At 41.0% G+C, this 11114-nt stretch overlaps 1 protein-coding gene across 1 annotated transcript in view; it reads left to right on the top strand.

Moving 5' to 3' along the window:
* DNAH9 (dynein axonemal heavy chain 9) overlaps positions 1 to 11114 on the top strand; it is a gene marked incomplete at its 5' end in the record, with an annotated part of 330910 nt that overhangs the window by 48412 nt on the left and 271384 nt on the right. The window contains 1 exon segment of the mRNA XM_014590899.1: positions 5838 to 5994. Coding sequence (XP_014446385.1) covers positions 5838 to 5994 — 157 coding nt within the window.

Genomic DNA, 11114 nt, shown 5'->3' with positions numbered 1-11114 from the left:
TGGAGTGAAGGTACTGGCTTGGGTGTGTAAGGAGATGGGCCCTCTAACAAGATCACAGAGGGCATCCTGCAGCAGGGCTGGATCCTCAAGGCCCAAGAGATTCCTGACTCCGTAACTCAGGCACCATGGCAGCCTCTCTTGTGGCTGAGAAAAATCCTTCTACTTTCTTTAATTTATGCTTTTCTCACAGTCTGAGGTAAAGTCCCACTGGTCCCACCTTAGTTATTAGAATTAATCGGACAGCCCACTTCCCTCCCTGAACCTTAGTCAACCCATCTGTAAAACAGGGGAATTGGATTAGTTGATGTTAGAAATCTCTCCCAGCTCATGGGGGTGACAGGTGGTGCATTGGTTAAGGTGCTGAACTCCCACATGGCCGATGGTGGTTTGAGTCCTGGATCTGGTGGCTTGCTTTCTCACTTTCCCTTTCTCTTTCTCTCTCTTGTCAAATTAAAAAAAAAGAAAGAAAGAAAGAAAGAAAGAAAGAAAGAAATCTCTACTAGCTCTTGACTTGTATTATTATGGAAAAAATATTTTTGCATTTCTCTCCACGTGTTCCCAGAGATCATCAGAAGCCTAACAGATACATTAAAAAAAATATGTATATATATTGACAGGATATGTTGAAGATACTTGCACTGCCATGTTGGTTGCAGTGTTAACACAGTAGTCAAGATATGGAATCAGTTTAAGTGTCCACCTAGAGGTAACGGTGTATAGATATATAGATATCACATTATACACACACACCACTCAATGGCATACTGTTCATCTTTTAAAAGAGAAAGAGAGGGGATTCTACCATTTGCAATAACATAGGTAAAATCAGAGAACATTATATTAAAATGAAATAAACCAGGCACAGGAAGATAAATATCACATGATCTCACTCCTTTATTGAACCTAAAATTGTTCATCTCACAGAAGCAGAGCATAGAATGGTACTTACCAGGGAAGGGAGGGATGTTGGTCAAAAGATACAAAATTTCAAGTAGGTAGAAAGGATAGGTTTATGAGCTCTTCTGTAGGAAAGGGTGACTAAGTTAATACAATAGATTGTATTCTTGAAAAGTGCTGAGAGGATGAATATTTACTGTTCTTACCCCAAACTGACAACTATGTTAAATAATGTAGAACTAGATTTAGTCATTCCATAATGTGTGTATACTTAAAAGCATTGTGTTGCACATGATATATGCATACAATTTTATCCATCAAACTAAAAATATAAAATAATTTTTTAAACTAAAGGCAATAGTGGTGGGGCAAAAATTAGAGGATGATTCCCAGTTCCAGAGATATTTTTCAAGGGATTTTTGAGTTTGTTTTATTCTTTTTTAAGAGAGATTTTTGCTATATGGTGTGGTCACTTGCTAGAGAAACAGAGACAGAAAGACAGAAAACAAGAAATCACTCCCCGTGGAGATGGCCATGTCACAATCTCTCCTCCTCAATTCTCCTCCTGGGATCTTAGGCACCCGCACACACGCACCCGTCATGTTTCAAGCTGCCAGGTCCAGGACTCAAACCATGGTCAACTAGGTGGGAGTCCAGTGATGTAACCATCATGCCATCTGCTGGTCCCAAGGATACTTGAGATTTTACTATGAGAGGTTTTTTTTTTTTTTTTAATTTGCCAGAGGGCATGTGCCCTTGCTTGACAGAAAGAGAGAGAGAGAGAGAGAGAGAGAGAGAGAGAGCATCCTCCCTCATGGGGAATGGTCACAATGAAATCCCTTCACCCCCGTTTCTCCCTCCCTTCAAGATTTTGGTCACACACACACACATACACACACATGCCTGGCATGTTTTTCAAGTCAATGGGTCCTGAACTTGAACCATGCTCTCTACCACGTGGGATCCAGCTGTCCAGACCACCATGCCACAGGCTGACACAAGGACTATATTTTTGTGAACCCTTGTATATCTAGATTCTTAGATTCCTTAAGAATCCTGCAACTGCAGAGAGAGGTCTGGCATGCTATCTGGCCAGTAGAGAGGACAGCCATGGGACAGGAAGAGGGCAGAAGGGAAGGCGATGAGATGAGTTGTTGAGGGGTTGAGACTCTGCTGGTTCAGGCAGCGGCCTTTCCTCTGGAAAGGTACAGGGTGGCAGCAGACTCTGATTGACTGGAGAGGAAGGCTGAGGCTGGGAGAGGTGGAAGGCCCATCTAAAGTCAGAACTTGGAGCCCAGGATGGCGGGCACAGTTAAGATAGCACACAGGACTCTGAAGATCTAGCTATGAATGTTTGAGAAAAGAGAGAACTATTACCAAATGGCCAGGGAAGATGAAATGAGCCTCAGCTTTTAACCTTAGCTCTGACTCACCTCACCTCATCTCACCTGGTGGCCCGCCTAAAGGTCATCATTCTAATGTCAACAAGGAAGACAAGGCAGCTATGTAAGCCCAGGTAACCAGGGGTTAAATCAGCCTAGGCCTCCTGATCAGCTAAATCAACTTATTCCATTACACCGGAACACTTGAGAAGGAATAATAATTCTGTGCACCTCTCCTCTGCCAAGGGAACCAGCCTTCCTGGGTTTTACTTTCAAAGGCTGAAACAGATAAGGGAATTTTGCACTCGATTAAAGAAGAACGGAACTTACTTTAAGTCCTTTCTAAAGCATTTTCATTCAAGACTTAGTGAAGTAAGTAAGTGGAGACCTGATCCCCATCTGGCATGAAAGGCATTAACTCGGAGGCTCTGATCAACTTAAGACAGAAAATTTAGAAACAGAATTAATTTCAGAGGCATCTCCAGATTGCCCAGCTTTTAAGTCGAGAATCTATGTATTGATTTGCTAGGTATTAAAAAGTTAGACTAATGGCGAAATTTGTAACAGCTTTATTGAGGTATAATTTATATGCCTTAAATTTTATCCATTACAGGCGTACAATCCTATGATTTCTAGTAAATATATACAGTTGTACAAGCATCACCACAATCTAGTTTTAGAACATACCTTTTACTAAGGCCAGCAGGTGGCATAGTGGTTAAGGCACTGGATTCCCACGTGGCTGAAACAGTTGAGGCTGGGACCTAACAAATTGAAACACACTAGCTGTGTGTATGTGTGCATGCCCCAAATCCTGAGAGAATGGAAAAGAAGGGATTGAGCTGTGGCCATCTCCCCTGGCAGGGGTGATTTCTCACTTTTTCTCTCTCTGTCTCTCTCAGTGTCACTGGCAAGCACACATGCTGTATTGCAAAAATATCTCTTAAAAAAATAAAAAGAAGGACCAGCAGATAGAGTAATGGTTACATAACTGGACTCCGGTGTAGTCAACTGTTGTTCAAGTCCCAGACCCAGTGGCTTGAAACTCACACTGGGTGGGTGTGCATGCATGTATGCGTGCATGACCAGAATCCTGAGAGGAGACTGAAGGAGAGGGTACTGTGGTGTGGCCATCCCCCGTCATGGGGTGATTTCTTGCTCTCTGCCTCTCAGTCTCTGTCTCTTGGGCAAGCACACACACCCTATACAAAAAACTCTTTCTCTTAAATAAAAAACAAAGAGACTATATCCTTTGCCTTATTTGCAGTCAACCCCTGCTTCCACTCTCCAACCCCAGGCAGTTACCGATCTGCTGGCCATCTCTGTTTGTCTTTTCTAGGCTTTTCATGTAAGTGGAATTATAATATATAATTTTTTGCATCTGGCGTCTTTCACTTAGCATAATGTTTTTGAGGTTCATGCATTTTGTAGCATTTTCAGCATTTCCTTCTTTTATATTTCTGAAAAGTATACATTCCATTGTATGGATAGAACACATTTTCTTTACCCATTCACTGCTAATGGACCTTTTGGTTGTTCCCAGTATTTTGCTTGTAGGACTATTACTGCTATGAACAAATAAATACTGCGCCACATACAAATCTCTGTGTGAACTTATGTTCTTATTTCTCTTGGGCGAAGTCCTAGGAGGAGAATTGCTAAGTCACATGATACACTTTACTTTCAAAGAAAGTACCAAGCTGTCTTCCAAAGTGGCTGCTCTATTTTGAGATTCCCACCAACGGTGTATGAAGTTTCTGATTTTTCTACATCCTCGTTTCCACTTGTTATTATCTGCTATTTTTTTTTTTTGAAGAGGTTTTTGCTATAGGGTGCGTGCACTTGCCAGACAGACAGAGAGAGACAGAGAGATAGAAAGCGAGAAATCACCCCTCAGGAGGGATGGCCACAATCCCTTCTCCTCCATCTCCTCTCGGGATCTTGGGCACGCACGCACACGCGCCTGGCGTGAGTTTAAGCCACTGGGTCGGGGACGTGAACCGCGGTCAACTACATGGGAGTCCAGCGACATAGCCATTATGCTAACTGCTGGTCCCATTATCTGCTATTTTTAATATAGCCTCCTATGGAGTGAGTAGTTGTATCTCATGATGGATTTAATTTGCATTTTCTTAATGATCAATGACCTTGAGTATCTTTTCATGTTACTGTTATTCAAAGGCACATTTTAAATTGAGACTAAATGATATAATTTTTTTAAGGCACCAGAAATAAGTCTAAAACAGTTTATCTTTTTATGTTGATTTCTTTCTTCTCTGAGAGGAAAACACAAAGAGAAAGGGAGAGAAACCAAAAGATAGGCATCCCTACCAGGGTCTTCATGCTGTAATCCACCCCCAGTCTTAGCCAGCCCTTGGGGTCACAGGTTCCTAAAGTACTTGAGGAGGTCCCAGGACACAAGTCCAGGATTTTTTCCAAGTGACTCAGGTTGCATTACCATTGTGCCATCATCACCTGGTCCCTAAAGCTGAGTTTAGTTTATTGTCATTAGTTAAAAAAAAAAAAATGGTCACAGAGAATTAAATAGATGGAATAATTGGTTCATTCATTTGTGGATTCATTCATGTGTTTCATAAATAGTTCTTTATGGTCACTATGAGCCCAGAACTGCACTAAGTTCTGGTGATCACACCACAATTAAGACATAAGGGCACCATCGCATATCTTGTGAAGGCATATATTGAAGATTTGCTTGGTACACTTGTGGGAAGGTAAAGTGCTACAGAGCAGCTCAGCAAGGTGGCATCTGCTCACCTGTGTTGGGGGGTCTGGGGACACTGGGTGGGGGAAAAAATGTCATGTATGTGTCCCAGGGAGTCGGTAGCCACTAGCTAGGCTGAAAGAAACATCATCCAAGTAGACTCCAAAGCGTGGGAGCAGGGCCAGCAGGTATTATGGTGGTTACGATGCTAGATTACCCCATGGTCAACTGCAATTCAAGTCCTGGATGCAGCAGCTTGAAAATCATGTTGGGTGCATATGTTTGTGCCCAAAATCCCAAGTAGAGAATGGAGGAGAAACAACTACAGAGTGATCCCCCCCCCAGGAGGTGGTTTCTCACTTTCTCACTGTCTGTCTCTGGTGAGAGCATGTTCCCTATAGCAAAAATCTTAAAAAAAAAAAAAAAAATAGAGGGGGGTGGGAAGAGTTGAGAGCTAGACAGGGATAAGAAGGGGAAAGTACTGCCCTAATGTGTCAGACAAGTGAAAGTGGCTCTATAAGGTTGGACTTCGGAAAGCTGAGGCCTAGCGGGAGGGGAACAGAGGCAAAATGAAGCTAGAGAATTAGGCAGGGGCAAGAGCAAGAAGAATCTAGCAGAGAACCACTGATATCTTGGGTAGGAAATGTGATCAGGTTGCTCATCAGAATGCCGTCCTTGTAGTACTGTGGAAACAGATAAGAATGGGAGGCTCTGGGCTTTCTTCTAGAGAATCTATGTTAGGCCTCACATGGCATCAACGCTCAGATGTATCTCATTGGGACCTGGCAGGGTCACCTGTGACACTGAGGATGACCTTGTCCCTCCTGTGTTCGCAGGTGCTACATTACCCTCACCCAGTCTCTGCACCTGACCATGAGTGGGGCTCCAGCAGGACCTGCAGGCACAGGCAAGACCGAGACCACCAAGGACCTGGGCCGAGCGCTGGGCATCATGGTCTACGTGTTTAACTGCTCAGAGCAGATGGACTACAAGGTACAAGGTGGCCCAGCTTTGGGAGGGACTAGGAGCCTGAAGGCAGCTCAAGCCAGGGGCAAGGTTTGTCCACACCAGCCTCAGGTCCCAGAGCCCAGATCAAGAGGTCTCCACTTGTTCCTTTATGATTAGTCTTGGTATTTGCAAACTTTTGTCGCCTGCTGACCTCCTTATAAGCCTCTGACATGGTAAGGAGGCAGAGCACCATGGATTCCAATTCTGCTAATGAGCTTTGTGACCACAAATTATGTTCTTTTCCTTTTGGGTATTCCTTTTGTTGTCTATAAAATGAAGAAACTGAACACATATCCAAAGTCCTAAATTCACTATTTGATCTAGCATCACAAAAAGGTGTGTAGATAGCTATTCTGAAGATACTTGTCTTCATATAAAAGCTCTCTGTAGAGTGGACATTCCCCCAGAGTGCCCACAACAGCAGAATATTCCACAAATGCAAGTGTGTCTTCAGAAAAGAGACTAGAGTAACCTGTGCTCAGCAAGAGATGCCCTCAGAAGACAAAGCACAAATCTAATGCTCATTCAGGTGTTCATCATTTCTTAAATAATTTATTTAATTTTATTCAATATTATTATTTTAATTTTCTATAAGGCACATGTGCTCACCAGAGAGAGAAAGTAAGAAAGCAAGCTACTAGGTCCAGGATTCAAACCATGGTCAGCCATGTAGGAGTCCAGCACCTCAACTACCATACCAGCTGCTGGCCCTGGTACTCATCATTTGTGAAGAATTAATACATTACAAGTTCTGTGTCACAGAGAAATAAAAGGCCCCCCCTAGGTCACTTCTTGACTAGAAACATTCTGTCCATGGCTGTACCTTACATAAATTAGTTTTAAAAAACGAGCAATAACAGATTGCCTCATTGTCCTATTTTTATTTGGTTATATTGCATGTGTTTTTGTCAACTGTGTAAGTCCCTTTTGTAAACAGAATAACATGTAAATAAATTTAGAGTAGCAAAAACTAAAACCATTACATTTACTAGACTAAATATTTATGTGTACATATAGCACATTATATAATGACTGTGCAATAAATTTAAGGTAGAAATAATTCTAGAGATGACAGCATAACACTTGGGTTACTGTGTTTAGGACTCTTCACATGAGATTTCTCATCTATAACCTTAATAACTTTGTAAGTTACTGTGCAAAGAGCTGCAGCATTCCAGGGCATTGGTGTTCTCATGGCAAAATTGAGAATCCAGGTCCCAATAGTTGTCCTCCCCATGGTCTTCACCCCTGAAATTTTAGTATGCTTGCTGTTATTGGTGAACACATGACGAGAACATTTCTCTTTAAGTCAGGCTGGAAGAAGACAGATTCTTTTCTCTTTGAAGAAATAACTCAGCCTTAACAATTATTTTTAAGTTTCTAGAGTCTCCAATAGTTGACATTGGCAGCACTGCTGACATAAGTAGTCTCTCAAAGGAAACATTCTGGAAGACACACTCATTTAGATGCAGAAGACGTGGTATATTGATTGACGAAAATCAGCTGGATTTCTTCAAAGTCATACCTAGCATAGCAAAAAGGAAAAAATGAATTGGCCTCATGGCCAGAGGTCACTAAGATCATTTTACTCAGTCTTTTCCAAACTAGTCACTGAACCTCAACCTCACCATTTTCTCTAAGACTGGGGTTGAGAGGAAGAGACTGTTCTTGGCTCATTTGAACTGTGAATGAAGCTTTGGCCATGAAGTCCAGACACAGAGCAACATCAACAGTTATAATCATAACAAAATGCACCAGAGGAAAAGGTGATTCTTTCCTAGACACCAAATCTCTCTTAGAACAGAACAGCCTCACTAAGCTGTTTGTAAACCTCCTCTTTCCTTTGTTGTGCAACTGTTCAGAATCATTTTTATTGTAAAACACAATATAGAAATTAAGTTATTTTTTTTTTTTGTAGAGAGATTTTTGCTATAGGACATGTGTATTCGCTGGAGAAACAGAAACAGAGAGAATGTGAGAAATCACCCCTCAGGGGTGATGGCCACATAGCAATCTCCTCTCCTCCTTTCTCCTCTTAGGATTTCGGGCAAGCACACACACGTGCCCAGTGTGAGTGTTAAGCTGCCAGGTTCCAGGATTCGAAATGTACTCGACTATGTGGGAGTTCAGCAATGTAACTAACCGTTACACCATCTGCTGGTCCCACAATCAATTTCCTTTATTGAATATTGTGATTGCTCAATATATATTAGGCAGCATTGAAGAATACCAAAAATAGATGAGACAGATAGATGGTTACATAGACAGGCAGATAGGTGGATGGTTGGTAGGTAGATTATAGACAAGTAGATAGATAGATGATAGATGATAAATAGATATTAGATAGATTATAGATAGATGACAAATGGGTCACAGATAGATAAACCTATAAATAGACATAGATGGCTAGATAAATAATGTATAACCTAGTCTATCTGGAGGAGCAAAACACGTGTGCTAGAATTAGGGAAGCTAGTCAGCACTCAGCATAATCCTGGGTTCTAACATTGCTCTACAAACTCTAGGTCTCAGACTATTCCAGAGTAAGGGAAGAGCCGCAGAGAGCATGGGTCAGGAAGGACAACATGGAGAATGTGACACCCAATCACGATTGTTTATTTAATTTTATTTATTTACATTCATTCACTATACATCATTACAGCAAACAAAATGAGATTTCCCATCCAGAATACACAGTGTATTGGCTCAGTCAAGCACATCAATACGTATTATCATCAACAAATAATTTTCCATTTTTAGTTTCCTGTGTATTTTGTTATTTTTGCCATCCTTGTTTCCCTCTCTCTCACCCTCTGCCGTGTCTCACCCTCTTCCTATACTGTCTCTGGTATCCATGGTTGCTTTCTATGCCTTTTCCCCCCATTTTATTTATTCACTAATGAACTTAATTAATCTAAATACTTCCAATAGCAAGTGCAGCTGATATATACATATCCATGAACACAAGTCTGACTTTAGGTATAAACCTCAGTGAGTAGAATGAACATACTATAAAGTAGCACCTAGCTGGGACTATATAGCTTACTGCAGTCATCAAATATGCATTTTTTTAATTTCAAGAAGAATAGATTTTCATGGCTTTTTTTTTTTGAGAGATTTTCACTGTAGGGCGCGTGCACTCGCCAGACAGACAGAGAGAGACATAGAGACAGAAAGCGAGAAATCACCCCCCAGGGGGGATGGTCACGCCACAATCCCTTCTCCTCCATTCTCCTCTCGGGATCTTGGGCACGCACGCATACGCGCCCGGCGTGAGTTTTAAGCCACCAGGTCCGGGACACGAACCGCGGTCGACTATGTGGGAGTCCAGCGACATAGCCATTACGCTAACTGCTGGTTCCCAATGACTTTTTTTCTTCTGAAACTTTTTAAAAATTCATTAATTTGCATTCATCCCCTAATCTTGTCACAGCATACAAAAAATGGTTTCTCATCCAGAATATACTGCATAGTGGCTTAATCATGTATGTTATCATCAATAATTTTCCATTTCTAGTGTCTTCCATTCCCTCTCCCCCCCCCACATTTTATTGATTACACAATTTCTTAAATAATCTAACTACTGTCAATAGCAAGTTCAACTGGTAATTTCAAGAAAAGCAGTTTTGAATTGGTAAGGAAATTCCCTTAAAACTTAAAGCCTGGGAACAGGTTAGTATTCTGTTTGAATAGTAGGTACATGAACCTATTGACAGCTCAAGACAAGACAAAAACTCTTAAAACTGGACAACAAAGCCTAGAAGAAAAGCAGCAATATTTTAGTAAAAAGTCACAGAATGCTATTTCACCAGTTGAGTCTCATGGTGGTTCCATCTTCCTGATTGAATTCTGGGATATAATACTCAACTCCAGACTTGTCCCTACAATTAAGTTGACCATTTTCTTAGTTTCTGAACCCTTATTTCTGTGTGACTACATTTAATTTTCCTGATATAGCACTCCCTTGAGAACTTCTTGGAGACCTGGTCTGGTGCTGGTAAATTCAGGTTTTGTTTATCTGAGAATGTTCTTGTCTTTTCTTCCCATATGAAGGATGATCTTGCTGGGTACAGTATTCTCGGTTGTGATTGCTTTTCTCTTAACACTTTGAATATATTTTCCCATTCTTTCCTTGCTCACATTGTTTCCCATGAGAGGTCTGCTGTTAGTCTGGTGAGATATCCTTTGTAGGTAACTTGCCGTTTCTCTCTTGCCAATCTTAGTATCTTGTCTTTGTGGTTTTGGTCAGTCTGGCTATAATGTGTCTTGGAGAAGATCTTCTTGGGTTGATTCTATTTGGGATCCTTTGTATTTCTTGGGACTGGATCTCTAAGTGCCTCTCTAGGTTTGAAAAGTTTTCTTGCAGGATTTCATGGAATAGATTGTCAATGCCCTTATGAGTCTCTTAGCCTTCTGGGATGCCAATTATCCGGATGTTTGGACGTTTGATGGTATCTAGTATTGCTCATATATTATTCTCAAATTTTGGGGCAATTTTCTCCATTATGAATGTTCTAAATTCTTTATCAGACATTTCCATGATTTCCATTGAACTGTCTGTGGATGAAGAGGAGTTATTCTTTTCCCTTGGAGGAGAGGTATTTTCTTGCTTTCCTATATTTCTTGTGGCCATATGGTGATTTCTAGTCATCTGATGAAAAGTGTGTTTCTTCCCAAACTTAAAGTTCAATCTGAGCATCCAGGAGTGTGCAGAAAAGGAAACAGAGAGAGAGAAACAACAGCAACAAAAACAACCAAGAAACAGAGAAAAAGAGAAGAAAAAACTGAAAAAAAATTTTTTTAAAAAAAAAGCAAAAATCAGAAAATCATGCAGCACAAAATCACTAGTTCTCAGTAGCCATGAAGGTGTCTTCTGAGGCCTGCTCCCTTGCCTCTCCTGGGTTGGGAGGGGGAGACGGTATTATTAACAAGATAAAGGGAGAGAGGCTGAAAGCCATGAAAATGTTTTACCTTAAAAATTTTTTTCTTCCTTTTTTTTCAATTTATTTATTTGCATTCATTCACTGTACATCATTACAACATACAAAATGAGATTTTCTATCCAGAGTACACTGTATATTGTCTCAATCAAGCACATCAACAAA

Source organism: Tupaia chinensis, unplaced genomic scaffold (assembly GCF_000334495.1).
Source record: "Tupaia chinensis unplaced genomic scaffold, TupChi_1.0 Scaffold000495_1, whole genome shotgun sequence".
In the NCBI taxonomy this organism is placed as follows: domain Eukaryota; kingdom Metazoa; phylum Chordata; class Mammalia; order Scandentia; family Tupaiidae; genus Tupaia; species Tupaia belangeri.
This window is presented reverse-complemented; position numbering and strand designations above follow the sequence as displayed.